Raw genomic sequence first — 25,942 nt, 5'->3', positions numbered from 1 at the left:
TGGTGAAGGAAAGTGTCTCAGGAAATTCAAAGGTGCCCCAGGCTCTCTAGACCACCATAGTCCTGGTACACAGACTTCATGCATCTTGCTTCCTAGATACGGCAATCATTTTTGTTTGTTTTTTGCTTTTATTCTCCATATCCAAGAATTGATATCTATATCCAACAGAGAGGAGCGCCAACCCAAGGAGCTAGGAATGGCCGGACAGTTCACACTTGGCAACACCAGAGGGACCAAGAGTGAAAGGGAAATACCACTCCTGCTCTCGCCCATAACCCAGGCCCCAGCTGATATCAGGACCCCGCTCCTCCTCACCTTCTCTCAGGCTTTCCTTGGCCTCCCAACTTCCAAATGTTGTGTCCTTATCTTGACACATCCCTTTTGGTCCTCCCCACCACCACCACCATTACCTCGTGTTTCTCCCACGGCCCACATGCTCTTCGTTAAAGAGGGAAGGTGATGATTAGAGAGAGCAAGCAATCTGGGCATGTGAAGCAGCCAGGGGAGTCCGGCTCCAGAACGGGAAGGGGCCGGACTGTATCGCGGGGAAGTGGGAGGGGGCCTTGGCGCCGAGAGGGAAGTGCCAGTCGCCCAGCAGGCCCTGAGCCACTAGCAAAGCAGCGAGGGTGAGTGGCAGCCAGCCTACCCAGGTTCCCTCCTGGAGCCTAGCTTTGCTACGAGAACTTCAGGAGCTTAACACAAAGCAGTGAGTTGATGGGTAAAGGGAGAGTCTGGGGGCCCCTTCTCTTCAGCTCCAGCCATGATACTAGCATGGTATGGTTTGTAGGAAGGATAAAGAAGTCCTATCACAGCTGGGAGCTCTATGAGAGAACACCTAGCAGGGAACCCTATTGCTATTGAAAGCTTAGTGGCTTGGGTGAGAGCGGCTCGGGGAGGGGTGGGAAAGTGCGGTGGGACGGGCTGGGTTCTTAACTCAGCGCCCTGTGGTCCCCAGGGCAGGGGCTCCGGGCTGGGGCGGGGGATATCATGGCCCGCCTCTTCAGTCCCCGGCCTCCTCCCAGCGAAGATCTCTTCTACGAGACTTACTACAGCCTGAGCCAACAGTATCCACTGCTAATTCTGCTTCTGGTCATTGTGCTCTGCGCGATCGTGGCACTGCCCGCCGTCGCCTGGGCCAGCGGCAGGGTAAGATGGGCTAGGTGTGGGAGCCTGCTCTAGGCAGGGGCTGCATCAGGCTGGGGACATTTGAAGGTCTGAGATTAGTGAGGTCTTTTAGTTAATAATGGGAACCGAAAAAAGAAGCAGTGAACCTCGTCATGAATTGTGACTCGGTACATGTGACTGAACTCTCTACCCTCTAAGCCTAGCCTCTGGGTCTATACTAGGAAATAAGTGAGTCCCAAATACTTCTCACTGTGTTCTATTGGTTCTAGAGTAAATCCAACACCGGATTTTCCATTTTTCCAGAGAGGAAACTCTACTCATGTCCCTAGGGAGATTCATTTCCTGACTTTTTCTCTCCAGATTTGGGAATGTGGGGCTGCTAGCTATACCCATAGATTTCCAAAAGATGGTTTTTGCCTTTCTTCACCAATATATTTTTTCCCTCATTTTCATTCTGGGCAAGAAAGGGGAAATATTCTGCCCTAGGTTTCCCTTTCATTCCTTGGAGGCAAGGTGGGGCAAATGACTGGGCACAGCTAATCCCAAGTCCTGAAAGAGGGTTGAAGGGGAGGGTAGTGCTGAGACTTATAGGTTAGAGGAAAGGCTGCTACTTGGAACTCAGTGCTGGGATGGCAAGGTGTTGCAGAAACTTGGGCTGCCTGGGTAGACATTTGTGAAGTTTATCAGCATGACTTCAGAAGAGGGGATTCTTCTCCCAAGCAAATTAGCCATTTTGGATGGCATTCACCCCAAAAGCCAAACAGATGCTACTGTTCTCTTTTAACTGTGGGAATAGCCAGGCAAGTCTAGAATCCCAGTGCTTGAGAAATAGGGACAGGAGGACCAGGAGTTCAAATTCCTCAGTTGCAGTGAGTTGGAGGACAGCCCAAGCTACATGAGCCCCTGCCTCAAAACTAAACAAGCAAAGATATCTGAAATGCAGAAAGAGCACAGCTTGCCAATAGTCAAGAGTAACCAGGTCTTCTGGGTAGCTCTCCCTGGTCCGACTGCCATGTTTGAGATATATTAGGTTGAGCCAGGTAAGACTGTTGATTTTTGTAGATAAAACAGTTGGGTTTTAGACATTTCTTTTGGTTCGATCTAATGTGAAAAGCAGGCAACAGTGACCCCTTGTGGTTTTTTTTATTCATTTATCTAGTTGTGTGTGTGTGTGTGTGTGTGTGTGTGTGTGTGTGTGCGCACGCGCATGTACGCGCACCCATATAAGTCAAAAGACAATTCAAAGGCATGACTTCTCATCTCTCACCACGTGGATTCTGGGAATTAAACATCAGGTTTGGTAGCAAGCACCCTTACCCACCGTACCATCTCACCAACCCTATATTCTTTGCGGACATGTGTTTCAGATACTTTGCCAAACTGGTTTGAAGGACACCTAATTTGATCCTTCTAACCTTGAGAGAACTTCAAAGTATCTCCTCCCAGCCTGGCTTCAGATATCGTCTCTCCACAGGAGCTGACCTCAGACCCAAGCTTCCTGACAACTGTGCTGTGTGCTTTGGGTGGCTTCTCCCTGCTTTTGGGGCTCGCTTCCCGGGAGCAGCAACTGCAGCGATGGACACGACCTCTTTCTGGCCTCATATGGGCTGCATTGCTGGCTCTGGGCTATGGGTTTCTATTCACTGGGGGTGTGGTGAGCGCCTGGGATCAGGTGAGGAGACTCACAGTCAAGGGCCTGGGGGAAGGTGGACCTCAAACTTAGACGGTATGCCTCACACGCACAACCCGGGCCTTCAGCTCCCTAGTCCTTCTCCAGGTGTCCTTTTTCCTCTTCATCATTTTCACCGTGTACGCCATGCTGCCCTTGGGCATGCGGGATGCTGCTGCCGCGGGGGTCATCTCATCCCTCTCACACCTGCTGGTCCTTGGACTGTACCTTGGGTGGCGGCCTGAGTCGCAGAGGGATCTGCTACCACAGGTAAAAATGCCAAGGGGTGCGGGTAGTGTGCGCAGAGCTGGCTCAGCTGCGTGATAATGCTCTGAGCCTTTGCTGAGCTGAGACTCCAAGGCAGGGCTCAACCCTCGAGTGCAGGATCCAAGCACAGATACCTCACCCCACCCCACCCGCACACCCCGCTATAGCGACCTCTTGTGTCGCTGCTACATCAGTGCACCGTTCTTGCCTTAGCCAGAAGAGGGCACCATAGCCATGGGGAAATCAGTTAAGATTATCTCGCAGGAACAAAAGTAAAAAACGCGGAGCATTCATGGAAAATGTGAATTAGAACTGGAGTAGTTTCTTGCAGATGGAATGGGCTCAAGAGACGAATATGGTAGAATAGCATTCTAGGCAGAGGAAATATGCTTGCACGATAGCGAGGCCTAAGCGGCCAGGTTGTCCCCACAGCCAAGAGTCTACAGCAGAGAGCGTGGAGGAGGAAAGCGAACAACTCCTCTGGATGGATGTCATAGAGTGGCCAGGCTCTCCTCATCCTGTTTTTGGAATTAACTCCAACTACACAGCTAGATTCCCCCGACTCACTAGGGTTGAGGGGAGTCGTACACTTTCTAAGCCTGGCCTTTGCCCACAGTTGGCAGCGAATGCGGTGTTGTTCCTGTGTGGGAACGTGGTGGGAGCATACCACAAGGCCCTGATGGAGCGAGCATTGCGCGCCACGTTCCGGGAGGCTCTTAGCTCCCTGCATTCACGCCGGAGGTTGGACACTGAGAAAAAGCACCAGGTCAGTAGGACCTAAATGGTAGGAAGGGACAGCAGTTCAGAGAGAACAGCTTTTGAGCACCTTTATTCTGAGTGGTTCTGGGTAATGCATTTGCCTTCCTCAAGTATTTTCCTCCTTCATGCGAACCGTGACTGTTGCCGGGCCGTGGAAGATTGTTGCTAGGTATCAATTGAAACCCAGTGGGATAGCTGAGGGTAAGGCCCTGTTGCACAAGCCTGACGAGGTGGGTTCAGTTCCTAGAACCCAAGCAAAGATAGATGGAGACAACGGACTCTGCAAAGCTGACCTCTGACCTCCACCCATACACTGTGGCACATGTGCCCAGCTATGCATACACCATGCGGTAATGATAAAATCAAATCTTAGTCGGGTGGAGTGGTGCGCACCTCTATGATCAGCTCTTGGGAGGCAACGGCAGGCATTTCTCTGTGAGTTTGAGGCCACCCTGGTTTAGATAGTGAATTCCAGGCCATCCAGGGATACACAGTAAGATACTGTCTCAAGGTGGTGGTGGTGGTGGTGGTGGTGGTGGTGGTGATGATGATGATGATGATGATGATGATGATGATGATGATGATGAAAGTTATTATATGAAAGGAAGATTTCAAATGTAGGTGTTGATTTTAGTCCCTAAAAATGACCAAGATAAGGGGCTGGAGCAATGGCTCAGTGGTTAAGAGCACTGACTGCTCTTCCAGAGGTCCTGAGTTCAATTCCCAGCAACCACATGGTGGCTCACATCCATCTGTAATGGGATCCGATGCCCTCTTCTGGTGTGTCTGAAGACAGCTACAGTGTACTCATATACATAAAATAAATAAATAAATCTTTTTTTTTTTTAAAAAAATGACCAGGATAGACTGGGGTGCTGGAGTCCTGCTGGGTGGACTGGAAGGGTTGGGAGCTGCTGGTAGGTGGCATGTCATGGGTGAGAGCCTGAGAAATTTGGTTGGCTAAGGTTCTTGGTTCTAGCGCACAGCAGGGTAGGAAGGGTGTCACTCATAGGGCCTTTCTCCAGGAGCACCTCCTCTTGTCTATCCTTCCTGCCTACCTGGCCCGAGAGATGAAGGCAGAGATCATGGCTCGGCTGCAGGCTGGACAGAGCTCACGGCCAGAGAACACAAACAACTTTCACAGCCTGTATGTCAAGAGGCACCAAGGAGTGAGGTATGAGGGAAGCCAGCGGGAGGGGAGGGACCCTGGGCTGCGGCCCCGCCCCAGTAACATGGCTTGCCCTGCACAGTGTGCTGTATGCTGACATCGTGGGCTTCACACGGCTGGCCAGTGAGTGTTCCCCTAAGGAGCTGGTGCTAATGCTCAATGAACTCTTCGGCAAATTCGACCAAATTGCAAAGGTCAGAGGGGTTTCCCTTACCACCCAGGGGCCCTCAAATACCATATGCCGGGGAACCTCTTGCAAAGAAAACACCCATGTTCTGAGAAGTCTTACACTGGGGCCAGAGCAAGCTCCCAAATAATGCAGTAGAGGTAGGGACTGCTCACAAACGCTCCCACTCAGGAAACTGTCACTATCCCCAAGAGATCTCTCCACATCTCACATCCTAAACACAGTGCCTCCACATCTCTGCAGAGCCTTCCAGACGTTCTGACCTCGGGAGGCCTTTCCAGGAGAAGCTTCTGTTCCCTCTAACACAGCTCAGCACCTAATCAGACATAATGGATGGGAACATCCTAGCTTGGGGTTTGCTTCTATGCCCCTCATCCCGATTCTATTATCATGTGCTGATATTAATGCACAGTGCATAGACCCAAACTGGGGAGAACCACAGATACTCCAGCCTTTGATTATTCCTTCTGATGAAGACGTTGCCTAAGAGGCCTCCGTCAGTCCCATATCCAGGGACGCCATAGATCTGGCCTAGACATTCCAAACCTCAAAAGTTCTTCAGAAACGCCACAGTTGCTCCCCAACATCCCCAACTCCCTCCTACCCCTCTGGCCTCTAACCAGGTTCCTCTACACACCCACACACATACTCTCAGGAGCACGAATGCATGCGGATCAAGATCCTGGGAGACTGTTACTACTGTGTATCCGGGCTGCCCCTCTCTCTGCCTGACCACGCCATCAATTGCGTGCGCATGGGACTGGACATGTGCCGGGCCATCAGGTCAGCTCGGGTGTGCGAGCAGGAGAAACTGAGAGCAATAGGTGCTGGAGGGAGTGTGGGAGGCAGGGCGGCAGAGTCCTCCCCGAGAAGAGGAGAATCGTGAAAACACTAAGCTTGTCCCGCACTCTGCTCAGGAAACTTCGGGTAGCCACCGGTGTGGATATCAACATGCGTGTCGGTGTGCACTCAGGCAGCGTCCTCTGTGGAGTCATCGGGCTACAGAAGTGGCAGTATGATGTCTGGTCCCATGATGTCACATTGGCCAACCATATGGAAGCAGGCGGCGTTCCAGGGTAAGTCTTGGAGCCTGGAACAGCTGTAGCCAGTTGAGTCTCTCACGTGCTGCTATTCTGTCCCCTAAGACGAGTGCAGGGAAATTCTTAGTTGTTGGGACGTGCTCCCTGTAACATGGGTCCTTTCTTGAAGACCCAGCTCTGGGAATGGTCTTTGAAAGAAGCTAAAGGTTTAGAGGCCTTTCCTCCTGACTCTCACTGTTCCTTGCTTCTAGACGAGTGCACATCACAGGGGCCACGCTGGCCCTGCTGGCAGGAGCTTATGCTGTGGAGAGAGCAGACATGGAGCATCGAGACCCATACCTTCGGGAGCTAGGGGAACCCACATACCTGGTCATTGATCCTTGGGTAAAAGCTCAGCTTGGACCTCACGGATTTGACCAAGCAAACCACCTAGTCAACAAAACCAGTCTTCTCTTTCATGCCAGAAACTGAGTTGCTACGTTGTGATGTGGGTGGAGCAGGCCTATAAGGATGTGGGAGAGTGAGGAAATATCTCCTTTTGACTCAGACTTCCCATGTCCCAGGCTGAGGAGGAAGACGAGAAGGGCACCGAGAGAGGATTGCTGTCTTCTCTAGAGGGGCACACGATGCGTCCGTCACTACTGATGACTCGTTATCTGGAGTCTTGGGGTGCAGCCAAGCCTTTCGCCCACCTAAGCCACGTCGACAGTCCTGCATCCACATCCACTCCACTCCCGGTGTGTATATTTCCATTATATGCCCCATGCTTAGGGGAAATCAGCCTCCACTGTCCAAGAGGCTCCACCCCCAGCCTCCCCTCACCCACAATCAATCACTTGGCAGTGTGTGGCATTCCCGAACTGCCTGGTTGTCCCAGTCAGTGGCTCAGGCTTTCCCTTACCCTCCCTTCCAGTTCACCTAGAAATCCAAGCTCCCGTAGACACCATGCCCAATGCACCTCAACCTCCCGTTCCCTTTTCACCCAAAGGAAATATCTACTTAGACCCCACTTCCTTCTGATTCAATGCTCCCATCTCACCAGCAAATGCCTCTGTCAAGGTCCACTGCTACAGTTTCCTATTCTCTTTAATCCTTCCCAAAGTTAAGTTTGGGATGAAGCTAGGGCAGGGCCTCCTACTGCTGAACCTATTTGTAAGGGGGTAACCTGTGACCTTCACCCATAGTGAAGACTGTTGGATCTCTCCCACCCACAGCTTCTCGGGGTTGGTGCTTCTAAAAGCATGTACCTCAGCATACACTCCCCTGTTCTTCTCTCCCCCAAACCCACTCCACACTCCAGCCACCTTTCTGAAGCTCTTCCAGAACACTCCTTCCCAGAACAACCTGGTTGGGTTTTTGAGGCATCGTCAGAGACTTCTACGTTCTATCCCCTCTTTTTCCTTTTCCATCAGGGTAGAAACAATTCTCAATATCAGTAAACAGCGGATTCTCGGGGCCCCTGGTAGTCGTAGCTCTAGGAAGGGCTTATTCTTAGAACATCAGCCTAGTGAAAGAAGAGGTCATAGGGGTTAAACAAGCAGGAGGAAGGAAGACTCTAGGAGCCCCACACCCTGTTGCAGAATGAGGCCTCCAAGCTGCAATGGGAGCAGTGTGTGGAGCTGGCCACAAACCCGAGGCCCACGCGAGACAACCGTGCATGCAATTCCTGCAATAACAAGTCCTACCAGAGTGTTGTGGATGCTAAGAAGTGTCAGAGTTGTAGGACAAGCACAGCTTGTTTGAGCGTATCTCTCTTTTTTTTCTTTTTCTTTTTTTTTATTCATTTATTATATATAAGTACACTGTAGCTGTCTTCACACACACCAGAAGAGGGCATCAGATCTCTTTACAGATGGTTGTGAGCCACCATGTGGTTGCTGGGAATTGAACTCAGGACCTCTGGAAGAGCAGTCAGTGCTCTTAACCGCTGAGCCATTTCTCCAGCCCCTGAGCACATCTCTTGATTGAGACAGAGCCTCATCAACCCAGAAATCGGCCTCTGAAGATTCGGGAAGTCAGTCAAATATTAGCAATTCCAAAAACTGACCATTCTGTCTCTCCCTCCCTATCTCGTGCGTCCTAAGCTGGCTTTGAACTCACCATGTGGTCAAGGGTGTCCTTGGAGTTTCTGATCTTCCTACCTCCACCTCTCAAGTGCAGAGATTACAGATGTGGTTCACCACACCCAATTTGAGGATTAAATGCAGGGCTCCTTGTTTTCTAGGCAAACATCTGCTTACTCCTAACAGCGTGCACCTTTGGAGGTTGAGCAGTATTTGTGCCGAAATGTTCCATCCAAACACTGTTCTTGTCACCGTTTTGTCGTTTGAGACAAGACCGCACTGTGTAGCCCAAGTGGAAGCAACTATCCTGCCTCAGGCCTCCTGGGTGCTGGAATTAGATGATGCCACACCAACCTGTTGCTCACGTTTTTATGAATGCTTGAGTGTCAGACACTAGTATAATTCTCGAGAAGACAGCAATGAATAGATATTGTTTCCTACTCTCGTGTAATGTATAGGCATAAGGGAATGGGTTCACAAAAGCCAAGCCTGGGCATATACACATACATAGGCCCCATGTCTAGCATCCGCCACCCCACCCCCTCAGTGTCTCCTTCTCCCCCTTCTTCTCCTATACACCCAATTTTAATTTAAATCTCATTTCCATCAATTGAACCAAGGAGGGTAAGACAGGATGGTCAACTTCTTCTTGTACTGGCCTGGGGCACACAGAACATCCCTTTCTCCCTCAGTGGATGCTCTTTTATGCCCAGCCATTTTTATATCTTTGCATATACTATGTGTTCCCTTTGGTGAAGAAAAGAATGGACATATGGCTACAATCAAGCTGATTTCCCTTCCGTTTCTTTCTTCTCCATACCTTGTCAGCTACCTTGACCAGCTGTCAGCTCACCATAGCTGACCTCACAATATTTTCTGTGTAGTCATTTAAGTTCAAGCCAATTAATTTTTTTTTTTTTGGCATTCAAGGATGATGGGAAAGTCCTTGCTTTTAGAATTTGCTGTCTTCAAGGAGACACAGAACTAGCAGCCACCCAAATCTAAATATGATAAAGGGTTTTCCCATTAAGTGATGTTCTCCAAGAGGAAACAAGGGCTTTAGAGATGCCGGAAGGCTATAGAGTTATGAAGAAATCGAGTTTGCAATGTTCCTTGCTGGGTAAGTGGGGTTTAGTATTGGATGGGATGGAGGCCATTAGAAACAGAAGCAACAGCCAGATCAAATACATACAGTCAAGGACATATGTAGACAATGTGATTGGGTTCACAATCTGTCTTAATGAAGAGGAGATACTCACCATACCCCACCATGTGTTCTCTCCACAGGAGAAAGCCTTCAGCCCCCAGTGGAGCCTGGACCGGTGAGGAGACCTCGTCTTTGACAGTGGGGCATACTGGGTGGGTCCTCCCTAGAGGACTGCTTTGCTTTGTCTGGGCACTTTTGAGGTAACGGGGCTTGGCTGTTACTGCGCAGGAGTCGCACCCCCCGCGGGCTACACGATGAACTGGACACTGGAGATGCCAAGTTCTTCCAGGTCATCGAACAACTCAACTCTCAAAAGTACGAAAAACAGGGGATCGGAAGCCCACCAGCGGTGGGGTGGAGGAGGGTGGGTGCTCCCCTAAGGGTCTTCCACCTGCCCTGCCCTGCTCCATCCTGCCCGTGCTTACATCCCCTTCCTCACACCAGACAGTGGAAACAGTCGAAGGACTTCAACCTCCTGACGCTCTACTTCAGAGAGAAGGAGATGGAGAAACAGGTGGGCTGGAGAAAGGAACACCAAAAGGCTTCCAGCCTTGGCCCCTGCCCCTGGGAAGGTTTAGGACTCCTACCCCTTACCTGCCTTCCCCAGGTCTGCATAGTTTTTGACCCTAGGAGAAGGAGATTGTGCTTCTCCTAGGAACGTCATGCCACGTGTGGCGGTACAGGCCTGTAAGTAGGTGGCAGGGGCAGAGGGATCAGGAGTTCAAGGTCATCGTGGGCTACACAGGGTATCTGAGGCCAACCCAGGTTATGTGATTTTTTTTTCTTTTTTTCGGAGCTGGGGACCGAACCCAGGGCCTTGCGCTTGCTAGGCAAGTGCTCTACCACTGAGCTAAATCCCCAACCCCGTGATTTGTTTTTAAAAATGCCATCTGTAGAATGAGTTATTTGGGTAGGTAGTAAACGGAGTGGAGGCATCTTGACGAAAACTGGCAGGGCTACATAGCTGAATTAGAGGGTGGAGAGCGAGGCTGGGGACCCACCCCTTGCCTGAGGTTGATACCTTCTGGGCACGCTCAGTGCCAGCACCTGGTCACCATCTACACTTTGCCTCCAGTATCGGCTGTCTGCGCTCCCCGCCTTCAAATACTACGCAGCCTGCACCTTCCTGGTTTTTCTGTCCAACTTCACAATCCAAATGCTGGTGACAACCAGGTGAGATAACTGCAGGCTTCTTCTCTGTAGAACCCTTCGCCCCTCCTGACCCATGACCCACACTTTCTTTCTTTGGTGCCTTCCCCTGCAAGTTAGACACTCAGCCACATCCTCTGGAGGTTAGGCAATAATCACAGTCCTCATCTTAATGCTCGCCATGGGGCTAGGGCTGTAACTGAGTGGAAAGAGCCTGCATCCGTTTCATGAGGCCTTAGGGTCAGCTCTTGAACAACAACAACAATAACAACAACAAAACCAAACAAACAAACAAAACAACCTGACCGCTTTCAACCCCTCATATCTTTAGACAGTAACATCGCCCCTGTGATGTTGCATTCTTATCGAGAAGCCCAACTCTCACAGCAAATGACTGAGATCTAAGATAAGCCCTCAAGCCTAAGCCTCTTCTTTGAAGAGTAAGGTCTTGTTCAACATTCAGAAGGTTAAAGGGCTTCAGCTCAGAGGTTGATCTGATTCAGCGATGGCCTTCTTGTGAACCCTCCTCCTCCTTCAGTCTTGTCCAGACTTCATCGGTTCCTAGTCCATTGAAATACTGCTCTAGACTGTTCGGTTCCTAGGACATTATGTCCTATCTTGGACACCACCAGTGGCTAACCCCTAGCTCCCAACCAGATGGTGGGCACAGCCCCTCACAGCTCAGCTCATCCTAGCACCTCAAAGCCTCCCTCTTGTCTTCTCTTAGGCCCCCAGCTCTGGCCACCACCTACAGCATCACCTTCCTTCTCTTCCTTCTCCTCCTCTTCGTCTGCTTCTCAGAGCACCTGACGGTAAAGAGGCCCGGGGAGGTGAGGGTAGCAAGTCAGAGCCCTAGCCTTGACCCAGCCTGAAGAAGGAGCCCGGGTCAAGGCTCCCGCAGTCATGACACCTGTTCTCCTTCCACAGAAGTGCGTCCAGAAAGGCCCCAAGATGTTGCACTGGCTGCCTGCGCTGTCTGTCCTGGTGGCCACACGGCCGGGATTGCGAGTAGCCCTGGGCACAGCCACCATCCTCCTGGTGTTCACTATGGCCGTCGTCAGCCTGGTGAGGATAAAGGGGATTGGTTCTATCTACCGCCATCCGGGCTACTGGGCCTGTTGGGAGTTGAAAGGGAATCCCTGGATATAGAATGACAGGTAAACTAAGACCAAAGGATGCTGGGAGAGGTGTGTGTGTGTGTGTGTGTGTGTGTGTGTGTGTGTGTGTGTGTGTGTGTGTGTCCTGCCCTCCAGGAATAATCAGTTAACATTTAGTTGAATGTTCTATCTTTTCTGCCTCTGTGGGCATACATCATTCTTTTTTTTTTTTTTTTTTTTTTTTTTTTTCGGAGCTGGGGACCGAACTCAGGGCCTTGTGCTTGCTAGGCAAGCGCTTTACCACTGAGCTAAATCCCCAACCCCTACATCATTCTTAACTTACTTGGCTGAGTTCACAGAATTTATAATTGCTCCTAGAATTTAATAGGAACCATCCCCTGGCCATATTACAAAACTAACTAACTAAATAAATAAATAAATAAATAAATAAATAAATAAATAAAGGAATAAAGGAATGAAGAAAGGAAGGTGGGCTAGGGTGGTTAAATAGTTGGCAAGAGCTGGCAGTGGTTTACTGACCTACTCGCATTCATGACAATTCTCACAAGCTCTCCTGCCAGTAAGGACCCACCTGAAGTTCTCTTAACCAATCAGGAGTGGCAGAATAAACCCCCTCTGAGGAGGCTGACTTTAACCTATCCCTAGCTCAGGGGCAACCCAGCTGAAGCCTCCTTTGTGCCCAAGGTGTTCACTGCCCTTTGGCTCCTTCTGTAGCTCTTCTTACCAGTGTCGTCAGACTGCCCTTTCCTGGCTCCCAATGTGTCGTCAGTGGCTTTTAATACTTCCTGGGAGCTGCCAGCATCCCTGCCTCTCATCAGCATCCCAGTGAGTGTTTTTGTGCAGCCCTGGGTCTCCTTCCCCATACCCTTCCTCATTCGTCCCCAAACTCATAAGCTAAAGAGTACTCCATCCAAGAGACATGACATCTAGTGCCTGTTTATGTGAATGACAGTCCTATGGCCCGAGAACCCCTGTGCCCTGGGAGAATGGGGACCCTAGGCATCCTCCCGGGACATCTAGGGGATGTGCCCACTTCTGACCACCGTTCCCGGCCCCACAGTACTCCATGCATTGTTGCGTGCTGGGTTTCCTTTCCTGCTCCCTTTTTCTGCACATGAGCTTCGAACTGAAGCTGCTTCTGCTTCTGCTGTGGCTGGTGGCATCTTGTTCCCTATTTCTGCACTCCCACGCCTGGCTGTCCGACTGCCTCATTGCCCGCCTTTATCAAGGCTCATTGGGCTCCAGGTACGTACAGTCAAGTCTCGGGACACACTTGCTCTAGCCCTCGGGAGTGTGGCGAGATAGGACACAGCAGACTGTCCTTACTCCACAGACCTGAGCCACCCATGAGGTGAAGGGGAGGGGGTACGGAGGGCTCCGTGGGCACTGGGAACTGGAAGGAGGAAGGAGGCCATCAGGAAGGGATGGGGCAAGCAACAAATCTTACTCTGATCTCTCAGGCCGGGGGTACTGAAGGAACCGAAACTGATGGGAGCTATCTACTTCTTCATCTTCTTCTTCACACTCCTCGTCCTGGCTCGGCAGGTATTTCTCTCCTTCTTTCTTTATGATGTATTCATTTATTATATATAACTACACTGCAGTTGTCTTCAGACACACCAGAAGAGGGCATCAGATCTCATTACAGATGGTTGTGAGCCACCATGTGGTTGCTGGGACTTGAACTCAGGACCTCTGGAAGAGCAGTCGGTGCTCTTAACCCCTGAGCCATCTCTCCAGCCCAGCTTTCAACTCAATCCTCCAGGGATTCCCTGTGAATGGCTGAGGCTGGGGTCCCATATTGGTAATTTGTCTTCCTCACCTCAGGGCTGAGCCTAAGTAATCTATCCACTGGAAACGTCCAAGAGAGACTTCCGACTCTATTTCTTACTTCTCTACTCTCTAAATACCTCAAGTTCTTACCATCACTACCCTCCCCCTCCCCTCTCCTACCCCCAGATCTAAGAAAAACTATGGTTTCCAAAAACAAACAAATAAATAAATAAATAAAGTCTGCTGCCAGTTCTGTAGAATCTAATTTGAAATAGACCTTAAAAGTCATCTCTCTCTTGTACCTCAAACCTTACTTACTTATAAGCAGGATATGGGGGTTACTGGTGGGTCACTTCTCTATTATCCTAGAATGAGTATTACTGTCGCCTGGACTTCCTATGGAAAAAGAAACTGAGGCAGGAGCGAGAGGAAACTGAGACAATGGAGAACCTGACCCGGCTCCTCCTGGAGAATGTACTCCCTGCACACGTGGCGCCCCAGTTCATCGGCCAGAACCGGCGCAATGAGGTGACTTCCAGCCCCACACTCCAGAGCCCCAGATGCTATTGGGACTAAGCTTGGATGAAACTCTTGGATCTTCCTCATTCTTCCTGGGGTCACTACAGAGTGGGTCAGGTCAAGCCCCTGTCTTGTCAGAGTGTAATCTTGGACTTAGCCCTTGGGGATCACAGAATCTGTGCTTTGAGTTTTTGTTTAGAAGGAACATCTTTTGGACTAATAACTTAGTGGTAGAGCTTGCCTACTGAGCAGGAGGCCCATGGCAGGGGAAAAAGGATGAGGGAGGGAGGAAGAGGAGAAGGAAGAACAGGAGGAGGAGAAAAAAGCAAGCAAGCATTTTTCCAAGTCATGACCATGCCATCCCTTTCAGAAGCCTAGTCAAATAGTGCTGGAATTGTCTAAAGAGCAGTTCCCGGGGTTGGGGATTTAGCTCAGTGGTAGAGCGCTTGCCTAGCAAGCGCAAGGCCCTGGGTTCGGTCCCCAGCTCCGAAAAGAAAAAAAAAAGAAAAGGAAAAAAAAAAGAGCAGTTTCCCCCGTTCCCCCAGCTCTGCACTACTCAGTATGGTAGCTGTTAGCCACATGTGGCCATTCAGACTTAAATTTTAATTAATTAAAATAAAAATTCAGTTCTCTGGGGCTTACTGGGTAAACCCCCGCAACATGGAGCCCACATAAAGGAGGAAGGAGAGAATTCACTCCTGAAAGCTGTCCTCTGAGTCCTACATACATGCTGCGGCATTCAGATAGACAGACAGACAGACAGACAGACAGACACACACACACACACACACACACACACACACACACACACACACACCACACACCACACACCACACACACCACACCCTGAGTCCTGCCGTAGCTCCTCTCTGGCTCACCCCTTTTCTGGGTTGGCATGAGGGAGGCTGTCCCGGGTGCTGAGTTTCACCCTTCCTCCTGTTTGCAGGACCTCTACCATCAGTCGTACGAATGTGTTTGTGTCCTCTTTGCATCCATCCCAGACTTTAAGGAATTCTACTCGGAATCCAACATCAACCATGAGGGGCTAGAGTGTCTGCGGCTGCTCAATGAGATCATTGCCGACTTTGATGAGGTCCAACCTCCCGTCAGCTCTTCCTCTCACTTGGCTCTCCTGACCATGAGGCCTCGCCTACTCCCCCGACATCTCTGACCCTCCCTGTCCTCTGATGCACGAGCTCTATCCCTCCATAAACCAACCTTCTCCTTCCCACCATCATCTCCAGCCCTATGAAGCCTGCTCCAAGGGCATGCAGCAGGCTTTTGGAGAAGGAAGGGATGGTGAAAGGAAGAGGGACAGGAAACAGGGCCTCTTTTCTCTACAGCTGCTCTCCAAGCCAAAGTTCAGTGGAGTAGAGAAGATCAAAACTATCGGCAGCACCTACATGGCGGCCACAGGCCTAAATGCCACCCCTGGGCAGGACACACAACAGGTACAGTAGCTCTTTCCAATCAATCCTATCGTGGGCTTCCATTGCTGCGCTTATTCACAAGTTGAACTTTTTTCTGTGCCCTCATTGGCCCATCGTGGTGGGTGGACCCAATTACCAGGACGCTGAGAGAAGCTGCAGCCATCTGGGCACCATGGTGGAATTTGCAGTGGCCCTGGGGTCTAAGCTGGGTGTCATCAATAAGCACTCGTTCAACAACTTCCGCCTGCGTGTGGGTGAGGGACCTCCTTTGCTGGCGGAATATGGCACCTCCTCTCCCCTCTCCGAGTTCTTCATTGGCTACTCTCTAGCTCATCCCTGGACACCCCTCTTCAGACTTACTCCCTTGGCTGAAGCATAAAGCTGCTAGTCCAAGAGCTAAGAGAATCACCCTTCCCCTCCCTATCTACTCCCATCCAACCCCAAAGACTCTCTTATAAAACAGCCTGATCTCCCCATTTCCCCTAATCTTCTTCTCTAGCATGCCTCCCCATCAAAGCCCACATTTCTTATCAGGGTTAAACCATGGACCAGTCGTAGCAGGGGTGATTGGGGCGCAGAAGCCACAATATGACATCTGGGGGAATACAGTGAACGTGGCCAGCCGCATGGAGAGCACAGGAGTTCTCGGCAAGATCCAAGTGAGAACATCCAAGAGAGGCATCAGGGAGGGGACAAGGATAAGGCCACTCTACACTCCCTTACCCCTCTCCCAATTGCAGGTGACCGAGGAGACAGCTAGGGCTCTGCAATCCCTGGGTTACACATGCTACAGCCGAGGTGTCATCAAGGTCAAGGGCAAAGGGCAACTCTGTACCTACTTCCTGAACACAGACCTGACACGAACCGGATCTCCCTCAGCATCCTAGACACCTGAGCTCCCCTTCTCCAAGATCCTCAATAAAATGTCTCCAGGCATCTGAAACCTATGGATTGGACACTATTTTTTTTTTCCTAGCTGTCTTCCTAGGCCTCTCTTTCTGGGAGATCTTGTTTTACTGGGGTTTGCTTCATGGCAGGTACTGACATCCAGAATTCTGGATGGTAGCATCTGATGACCAGAGTCCCCAGGGAAACTTCCTTGGGAGGTAGAGAGAAGAAAAGCCACCCCCCAGGACTCTGCTGAGAGGATGAAGGCCACTGGCAGGAAGTTAGGTTTGAACTATGAAGGATACTCACCATGAACTTGAGCAAAGACATTTCACAAGAGCTGGTGTTCTCCGAAGGTCTCTGAGTCACGCGTGACTCTGGCGTGATGAGCTCACACAACAAGAGTTCTCGTAACGAACACCTTCAGGAGTCAGTAGTGTGTTTCTACTGACGGATTTCAGAATTAGGAACATAGGGTTGTATCTGCCATGTGTCTCTTGCAAAATTGTAAATCACGGGGAACTAAGGAACTGTTGAGAGGGACTCCACCAGAATGGTCCCTCTGTGGGACCAGTAAAGACCCTAGTACCCCCACAATACACACCTCACTCACAGGCTTAACCTGGCTTTAGACTTTAGTTTTAATCGTAAGGCTGCCTGCAGAAGCCAGGACAGAGCATGCTATCTCTCTGCCCTGACTTGCCCCACCCCTCCCTCTTTTCCACTTTAGCCCAGTCCCCAACATGTTCTCCTCCAGGTTCTCCTCCAAGTTATGAGTTGTGTCATAACCCAACCTACTACAGTTCACTTCGAAGATTCAGGAGGGGTGGAGGAAGTCATGAAGCTGTCGGTGGGGCCCGGTTCAGGACAGGTGGGTGTGGCCTTCGGGGTCTGGACCAAAGTGCCTCCGCGACGGGTGCTGGACACCTCGGAGCCAGTGCCCTCGAGCAGCTTGACTACGAAGCCCACGCCCGCCGAACGAAGCAGGCCGCCGCCTGCGCACGCGTACAGCACCGGGTTCACGCTGCTGCTCAGGAAGGCCAGCGCGATCAGCACGTAGCGGGCCAGCTTCAGACGCTGCCCAGCAGGGCTGTTCTTGTCCCAGCCGGCCAGCGTGCGGCCAGCTTCCACCAGGTTCACCAGGTGATAAGGCAGCCAGAAGGCGGCGAAGGCCAGGATAATGAGCACCACCAGGCGACCGGTGCGGCGGCTGCGGCGGAAGCGCCGAGCCTGCAGCCTGCGCCCGATGTCAGAGTAGCTGGCCACCACCGCCAGGAAGGGCAGCAGGAAGCCCGTGATGGCTTCAAAGAGCAGATGAAAGACTTTATGCCCGTCGCTGGGATACCTCGAGTCGCAGATCAACGTCTTGTTCTTGGGTGTTACTGTGCGGTACACAAGGACCGGTATGGCCAGCAGAAAAGACACCACCCAGATACCTGCCAGCACCCATCGGGCAAAGGCTTTAGTACGAACCTTTTGGGACACAAAGGGGCGGGCAACTGCCAGTGAGCGGTCCAGGCTCATGATAGTGATAAGCAGGACGCTGGCATACATGCTTACTCCACAGACATAGTGACACAGGCGGCAACCGGTCACTTCAAAACTCCAGGTGCCCCGAGCCAGAAAGTGTAGGAAAAAGGGAGCAGTGAGCAACACGGCCAGGTCGGCCAGGGCCAAGTTCAGCACCAGCAGGGCGGTGACAGAGCGTTTCTGCATCCTTTTCAGGATGCTCCACACGACAAAGCTATTGCCGGGAAGCCCCACAACCAGGGCCACAGACAGCAGGACAATGGGCAACAGAGACAGGGACATGCCACCAGGAGAAGAAGTTGCTGCAGTAGATGTAGTGTTTGCAGCCATCAAAAGGTCCTAGAGAGTGAAAGTGGACACACCCATGAGGGGAAGCCAAAGGATCCTTGACACACACACCCCATATCACATTAGCGTGAGTAGTTTAGTCTCCAAAATCAGACGTTTCAGAGTCACCTTCAAAATATATCAGCCCATCACTGTCAACCTCATTGTCTTAAAGGCACTTGGTTGAATAGAAAGGCTAATTTCCTAACCAGGCTATGGGGCCCCTTCTTTGCCACAGACCCAGTTATGAAATGAATAGCAACAGCAGTATTTCCAGAACCCTTCACATTCGTCCCCTTAAGAGACCCTGGAACCCAGCACCAGACCGCTGGACTCTCCTCAGCACGGTGCACACCTTGAAAGGCCAACTAACTCTTCTGTCTCCCAAGAGCCACCGTCTACTTTCTCTAGTCGCCTATCCACTCTCTCTAGAGCTGACCACAGGGCACCAGGAAGAACAGGGCCTGTAAGAGTTAATGGGGGGCTGGGGATTTAGCTCAGTGGTAGAGCGCTTACCTAGGAAGCGCAAGGCCCTGGGTTCGGTCCCCAGCTCCGGAAAAAAAAAAGAACCAAAAAAAAAAAATGATTTCCCTCCATTTAGGGGCTGGGGATTTAGCTCAGTGGTAGAGCGCTTACCTAGGAAGCACAAGGCCCTGGGTTCGGTCCCCAGCTCCGAAAAAAAAGAACCAAAAAAAAAAAAAAAAAAAGAGTTAATGGACTAGCCCTGAGAACCCTCCCTTTACTGTGGTCAGGCTTCCTTTGGGGATTCTGCCTCACCATCTCTCCAAGCCATACTTCACACACACACACACACACATACACACACACACACACACACACACACCCATACTGACAAACACTCATACATACACTCACATACACACACTCACACACAAAACACACTGACACACTCACATACACACAAGCACACCGACACACCATACTGACATGCACTCTTATACACACAACACACATACACACATATACACATACACACACACATACACACCATACTGACACTCATACATACACTCACATACACACACTAATACACAAAACACAGACACACTCAATACACACATATACCATACTGACATACACTCACAAACACACACACACACACACACACCATCCCATTCCTAGGATACTTACAGGGTTTTTCAGATGCTGATCAGAAGGTAACACACGTCTAGTAGTTGGATATACAGTCCTTGAATCTGTCTTAGTGCTAGGGTCTTGGTCCCACTTCTAGGTCTGTCAGCTAAGACAGCCAGAGAGGAAGTACCACAGAGCAGAGCAAAGGAGGCAGGGGCCGGGGAGCATCTTCCTGAGGGTGAGGCTGAAAACCCCCACACCTCCCTTCACTGTTGGGGAGGGACAGTCTGTGTTCCAGAGCAGTCCAGAAGGGAGGAAGACTCTTTGGGTGGGGCTAAGTGAGTAGTAGCCAGGAAAGGGCAGCTGAGATAGGAAAGAGGGGTGCCAGGAGTGACTTGGCTTGGGGTGTGGTCTAAAAGTGCAAGTCTGGACTGGAGAAGTGAACAAAATTACGGATTGTATCATAGGAGAAGGAAGCAAGGCAGAAGGAGAAGATTGAGACTGCTAATTAAAAAAATATATTATCTTTGTACTTCACATTAACAACGTGCGCAAGCCGTGGTTTTTAGATTAATGGGTTTTTAGATTAGGTTGACCACCTATGTTCTGTGTATTGTTACGAGTTAGGGTAACATCATCATGATCTAAAAACAGCATATTGGGGTCAAGCCACCCTAGGCTATATGAGATTGAGAGGCAGATCCACAGACACTGGAGGGGAGGGGGCATAAAGAGTAAGAATATCAATGAGAATGTAAAAAAAAAAAATGAACAGAGGGAACCACAGCCTGTTCTTGGCTTCAGGTCAGACCATGACTGTGGTGTGGTTATAGGAAACAGCCATGCCCAGCACTGCTCTCTCCAGGTTAGCCAATTCTCCATTCTTTGAGAGAGACACCAAAGTCTAAGTGATCTCCTTTGTGACACAAAGCACCGAGGTCTTCCCCTTACCTTAGCCACTTGACCATTTAGTAGCCCTGGTTGACCTTCTTACTGGGATCTAGGCAAGAATCCACATCCCTTTCCTACATCCACACAGCCTTGCGCCGTCTAGTTTCAACTCTGACAGAGTGTGGGCTAAGCTAGGGGATGCTGAGAACATCAAACAAGAAGAGACAGGGTGGCCCAGGGCCAGCAGCGCCGCCCTCCAGCCCTGCCATGAGAGCATCTAAGAATTCGGAAAATTACACAGCCACCACAGCGTTACCCTTCTACTCCCCTCAGCGAAAGAAAGGATGCTGGCTCTCCTTGAAGTGTGGTACCAAGAACACATCCCTTCAGTCTGCCAGGAGCCTTTCTGTTTGTCTTTTGACTTGTCACTTCTCAGAAAAGGTGAAAGGTGGCAAAAGGGTGGTCCCTGGCGTCCCTTATGCTCTTTCTCCAGTGATCTCACTTGCTGAACAGTGAGAAAAGCCAGATCAGCACTGACCCAGTAACTGTCAGGCAGAGGATATGATGAAAGGGGGGGCTAAACCACAGCAAGAACAGAGGGCAGAGTTGAGGAAGGATCTCTCTGACCACACGGGGTGTGTAAGGTGAAGAGTGTACAACAGGGGAAGTTCAGGAGACCCTGCTCCAGAGCACCAGGGCAGGAAGGATTCTGTGTTTCAGAATGAAGCTTTGGGCTCAGAGCGCTGGGGTCCTCTCCAGCCCTTCCAAGCCAGTGGTGGGTTCTCTGCACTCTCTCCCTGGGTTTTCCTCACTCCTTCTTCCTTGGGAAGCAGTCTTTCCTCCTCCTCCTCCTCCTCCTCCTCCTCCTCCTCCTCCTCCTCCTCCCCCCCCCTCCTCCTCCTCCTCCTCCTCCTCCTCCTCCTCCTCCTCCTCCTGAGCCCAGGCGTGCTAAGCACACTTCCTCCCTGATTCAGAAGTCACATCAACCCTGCTTTTGGTGTTTGCAGCATGAACCTGGACACTGGGTTTCCTTTTTCTGTGTGTCAGCCTCTGCCTAAAGGGGGAGAAACGTCACTGAAGTGGAGCCCAGAGTAGCTGCTTGGGAGATCAGCTGTCTCAGCTTGCTGGGGACTGAAGTGGGTAAGAACAAGGAATTTGGAGGGCTAGTAAGAGTGTTGTGAGCCAACTAGGATGGATTGGTCATGTGTGTGCTCATGATGCTACCTAAAGGAAAAAAGAAAAACAAACTTGCATTCGACTGTTCCCCAAATCAAAAGGGTCATTCAGGTTTTAGATCTCATAATAAGGAGATTTCAAAAGATGGTGGCTAGAAGTAATGGAGAAGGGTTAGAAGCATCTAACACCTTGGGAAGAGGGAAGGCAACAGAGAGAAAAGATGGAGAAGGGAAAGGTACCACTGGCCTGAATGTGTCTTTCAGTTTTCCAGATATTCCTGCAATTCCCCACACCTCTTCCTCAGTGACTTTCAAACCTCCTCTTATAAAGCAAGTTCTGGTTCCTGGGCTTCTTCATAGGCCTGGTGGCTTTTAGTGAATATGTAGGGAAGGATTAAGTCTTGGGTTCCCAGGTTCCTGCACCCCCATTCAGCCATGTGTTTTTTGCTCACTGCCAACCACCAGTAAGACAGAACACTTTCCCTTCACACCACACAGATTTCCTTCCCCACTCGTAGGCCAGTTTCTTCCTCCTAAATGCTTCTTAGAATAGATTTTATCCACCCCCATCCAAACTCTACAGTGGTTCTCCAGATAGGCCTAGGGAATCAGGTAACCTGGATGGGGAGGCAGGGCAGAAGGCTGCTGAAGACTGACACCATCCAGTCCTGGCCTGTCTCGGTAGAGAATGAGATGGCTTCAGTACAATCCAGGAACACACTTAATGTGTTCCTGCGAACGGCTTCCCAATGTAGTTCACAAGAATAGCTCCTGGCAACGTGTCGGTGGTGTTGGTACCCGGATCCAGGCTGTACTGCAAGCACAAATTTTGAACATAGGACACAGTCATCCTCACAACCCTACGGTTTGGAGGAATCAGGTCTAGATGGAGAAATCCTTATTCAGCCAAACTGCAATCCGACAAAGGTCCCCAAGTACACCAGAGCCCTGGGAACAATAAAAAAATGACAGGGGAGCCCCGAAGTGGGGTTTGGGGTCTTCTCTACCATTCCTGACTGTCTTTCTCCATCCTGCCCCCACCTCCAGGGTCTCCATAGCCCCTGCCCTGACCCACTACTTTCAGCCTGGGGGTAGTTCGGAGCTCCATGGTACCCTCCCTAGAGCGGCTGCCTACTCGGGCCTCCCCAGAGCCTTCGAAGAGTCGAGTGAGGAACCGAGGCCCCGCCCGCGGCAGCAAATCACCCGCAGTAAAGACGTAGAGCACCGGGTTGACGCTGGAACTAAAGAAAGCCAAGGCTGTAGTTCCAGCGCGCGCTGCCTGGCCCGCCCCACCGAGCCTGGCTAGGGGTCCTTCCGGCGGAGCGAGCGCGGCCACCGCCTGTAGGAGATTGACCGCGTGGTAGGGGGCCCAGAGCAAGCCAAAGGCCAGTACGATGGCGCTCACCAGACGACCCACCCGCGTGCCTTGTCGCCCCGAGCCCCAGCGCGCTCCCCGCAACCGCGCCAGCGTCACGCCGTAGCAGCCGAGCACGGTCCCAAAAGGCAGGACGAAGGCAGTCAGGGTCTCCAGGCTCAGATGAGCTGCAGCGTGCACGGCCGATGGGTGGCACAATTGACACACGCGATCACCCCAGAGGTGGCGGTAGACCGCGGCCGGGACGGCGAGCACCAGGGCGGCCAGCCAGACCCCCAGCAGCAGGCGGCGGGCCAGGGCCGGGCTGCGAAGTCGGGGAGCCAGGAAAGGCCGAGTGACCGCTAGACAGCGCTGCAGGCTGAGCAGGCCGGTGAGCAGCACGCTGGCGTACATGCTGAGCGCGCACACGTAGTACACTGCCTTGCAGCCCACCTGGCCCAGGGGCCAAGCCTGTCGGCTCAGGAAGGCCACAAAGAGCGGCGTGAGCAGCAGCACCGCGCCGTCGGCTAGCGCCAGATGCAGCACAAGTGTGGCTGCTAGTGGCCGCCCGGCGGTGGGCCGCCAGCCCGCCAAGCTCCACACTACGAAGCCATTGCCTGGCAGTCCCAGCAACGCCGCCAGCAGGAGAAAGGCAGTGCCGGTGGCCCGCGAGCCCTTCCAACTCAGCAGCGTCTCATTCCCAGGCGGACGGTAGCAGACAGACATCCTTCTAGAGGGGGAGCTGCAAGAATCCACGGAATGGGACATTCAGGGTTGGGGCAAAGGCCCACACTGCCTCTGGTGCTAGATGAGAAGGAACCGTGCCGCCCCCTCCCCTAAGGTCTCTGCAGCTTCCCTCTCTTCTCTCCAAGAAACCAACTCAAACCGCTCTAAGGAGCCTGTGGCTTCTGTTCTCTGTCAGCTAACCTTCCCTGCTCTTGATGTGTTCCCAGAGGCCGTTAGTACTAAAGCACTGGTGTTTTCCAGTACTACTGTAGACAGTCCTTGCCTCCACGTCTAGCCTTCTGTATACCGGCCTCTGTATCCAATCCCAGTCATTAGATCTCAGTGCTAAGGCGGCTGGTAGGGAGGGAGTACAGGAGAATGGGCAGACCTACTTACCCAGCTGGGAGAGAACAGCGGTGAGGGGTGCAGAGAGATTTAGGGAGGCTGACAAGTGAAGCTGGCTGAGGTGGATGAGGTACCTAATCCTGCCCGAGAGAATGAGGCGAGAATGAAGAGGGACAAGATGGTGCTCACCCTGGGCCCTCCTTCATCCTACTCCTTCCCATCACTGACAGGCCCAGGCACGTGGAGGCCAGCCTCCCCAGGAAGCAGGATAAGGCTGGAGAGGTGCAGAGAAGGCGCTCAGCCTGCGAAGAAGAGTAGAAGCGTACCTGCTAACAGCTACTCCCACATCTCCCCCACCTCTGGGCCCAGTTGTTCCAGTCCACCTTCTGCAGTGTTTATGGTGCTCTAGCCTCCACAGCCTGCAGGCAACAGAAAAGCAACCCAAACAAGGCACTCTCCTGGCCGCTCTCCCTCTGCTTGTTTCAGCCTCCTGTCCCTGTGGAGTGTCCTCAGCTTCAGTCTCTTTGGGGGCCCTGCAGTGGTGACTTTTCAGTGTGAGACATGATGCTCAGCCCTAAAGCCAAGCTTGTAGGTAGAAAGAGCCTTCTACCTGGTTTGGGGGTGGAGAGAATGACTTACGGGGGGCGGAGCATATTAAGATCAGGAAGGGGAGGGGCTGGAGAGATGGCTCAGTGGTTAACAGCACTTGCTGCTCTGCCAGAGGACCTGGGTTAGTTTTCCAGCACTCGTGGTAGGCAGCTCACAGCTATTTGGAATTCTAGCTCCATGGATTCTAATACTGTCTGACACGCAGACACCCCACATCAGGAAAAGAAGATCAATTCAATGCATTGCACCCCATCACTAGCCATCAGGGCCTGAGGTATACAGAATACCTAAGGCAAAATAATTCTAGGGCAAGCCCACTGCTGGAGGGTTTCCCCAGAGGCATTATGCCCCTGTAATTTGCCCTGATTGGTGCCTGAGTGGCCCTGGCTGGGGCTCCAGCTGGCATGAGAAATGAAGCTGGCTAGGTCACGAAGCTGTCCAGGTACTGTGTGTTTCTCAGGACTCAGGAAGCTAGGGAACTGTGAGAGTCTGGGGGGCTCCCAGTCAGGAAAACAGGGACTGTGCCCATTTAAGGGGTTTATTAACAGTAAACCTCAGTTTCTGTGCAATTGTCCACTGTGGCTACAATTGACATCAGAAATAAAACCTTGAGCATCGCAACAAAAATTCTTAGGCTGGGGAGAGGCTCAGTCAGCAAAGTCCTTGCTGCACAGGATGAGGACCTGAGTTCCACACCTAGAAACCGTGTTAAAGGGGTGCACGTTTTGTTATCCTAGTGCTAGCAGATGGAAACAAGTGATCTCCAGGCCTGTGGGAGACCTTGTCTAAGAAATAAGGAAGAAAGAGAGGGGGAGGGAGGGAGGGAGGGAGGGAGGGAGGGAGGGAGAGAGAGAGAGAGAGGAGGAGGAGGAGGAGGAGGAGGAGGAGGAGGAGGAGGAGGAGGAGAAGAAGAAGAAGAAGAAGAAGAAGAAGAAGAAGAAGAAGAAGAAGAAGAAGAAGAAGAAGAAGAAGAAGAAAAGAAAAAGTTGTGTTACCTGAGGAACAATATCTAAGTCCACTGGCTCCTATATGCATGTGTGCTGTCCCGCACCACGCCCCGCCCACACACAGCTAAAGTCCTAACGCTCCTCTGATTAGTATAACAGGGATCATAGCTGGAGATACATTATTAATTAGCAAACTAAAAAGATGAGAGCAGTGCTGGCTCATAGACACAGAAGCAGGCATTTCTAGAGAATAAAGCCAGAAAAAAAAATGTTTAGTCAATCCTTCTCCAACCAAAGAGTGGGCAAGCAGGAAGGCCAGGGTTCCAGAAACGATCCAAGTGGTGCTGGTTCTGTAGATCAGAATCCAGCCTTTCCTCTCCTCAGACACAATGTCCCACCTTTCATTGTCTCCAGGTCTCTTCCTCACATTTAGCCCAGGCTTTTCCAAAGACTGCAGTTTATAACTTTCCAGTAGGTGGCAGCAGTCAGCAGGGCTCAAAAGGAATGCCCCACCCCTGGGAATGTGGGCCAGAAACTTGTTCTAACACTGTTTTAATAGGCAGATCAGTTCAAGGTGGCCA

At 51.4% G+C, this 25,942-nt stretch overlaps 3 protein-coding genes across 6 annotated transcripts; 1 reads left to right on the top strand and 2 right to left on the bottom strand.

Annotated features, from left to right (window-relative positions):
- The first annotated feature begins 551 nt into the window (after positions 1-551).
- On the top strand, positions 552-16,421 carry Adcy4 (adenylate cyclase 4). Of its 4 annotated transcripts, NM_019285.2 has the most exons (26): positions 596-706; positions 956-1,146; positions 2,600-2,797; positions 2,903-3,064; positions 3,678-3,827; positions 4,846-4,994; positions 5,071-5,182; positions 5,831-5,958; positions 6,093-6,251; positions 6,467-6,599; positions 6,779-6,952; positions 9,566-9,600; positions 9,714-9,800; positions 9,930-9,999; positions 10,561-10,658; positions 11,362-11,446; positions 11,562-11,699; positions 12,467-12,577; positions 12,813-12,997; positions 13,213-13,297; positions 13,895-14,053; positions 14,991-15,137; positions 15,388-15,495; positions 15,614-15,728; positions 16,009-16,133; positions 16,215-16,417. In NM_019285.2, exons 2-26 carry the CDS (start codon positions 988-990, stop codon positions 16,359-16,361), a joined length of 3,219 nt encoding a protein of 1,072 aa, NP_062158.2. In that variant the 5' UTR covers positions 596-706; positions 956-987; the 3' UTR covers positions 16,362-16,417. The 4 variants fall into 4 exon arrangements, with proteins under 4 accessions (XP_063130658.1, NP_062158.2, XP_038949538.1 ...); XM_039093610.1 differs by lacking the exons at positions 596-706; positions 956-1,146 and having other exon boundaries at positions 2,662-2,797; positions 2,884-3,064; positions 16,215-16,421; XM_063274588.1 differs by lacking the exons at positions 15,614-15,728; positions 16,009-16,133; positions 16,215-16,417 and having other exon boundaries at positions 552-706; positions 15,046-15,137.
- Positions 16,422-16,985: 564 nt separating this feature from the next.
- On the bottom strand, positions 16,986-19,502 carry Ltb4r (leukotriene B4 receptor). The gene is made up of 2 exons (NM_021656.2): positions 19,372-19,502; positions 16,986-18,231 (listed from the first exon to the last, which is right to left on the bottom strand). The coding sequence occupies exon 2, from the start codon at positions 18,220-18,222 to the stop codon at positions 17,167-17,169; it is 1,056 nt and encodes a 351-aa protein (NP_067688.1). The 5' UTR covers positions 18,223-18,231; positions 19,372-19,502; the 3' UTR covers positions 16,986-17,166.
- A 2,666-nt stretch (positions 19,503-22,168) lies between these two features.
- Ltb4r2 (leukotriene B4 receptor 2) lies at positions 22,169-23,988 on the bottom strand. Its single transcript, NM_053640.2, has 2 exons — positions 23,857-23,988; positions 22,169-23,476 (listed from the first exon to the last, which is right to left on the bottom strand). The coding sequence occupies exon 2, from the start codon at positions 23,458-23,460 to the stop codon at positions 22,384-22,386; it is 1,077 nt and encodes a 358-aa protein (NP_446092.1). The 5' UTR covers positions 23,461-23,476; positions 23,857-23,988; the 3' UTR covers positions 22,169-22,383.
- Positions 23,989-25,942: the final 1,954 nt, after the last annotated feature.

Source organism: Rattus norvegicus, chromosome 15, assembly GCF_036323735.1.
Source record: "Rattus norvegicus strain BN/NHsdMcwi chromosome 15, GRCr8, whole genome shotgun sequence".
Taxonomy (NCBI): Eukaryota; Metazoa; Chordata; class Mammalia; order Rodentia; family Muridae; genus Rattus; species Rattus norvegicus.
Note: the sequence above shows the minus strand (reverse complement) of the source record. Positions and strands in the feature narration are given on the sequence as shown.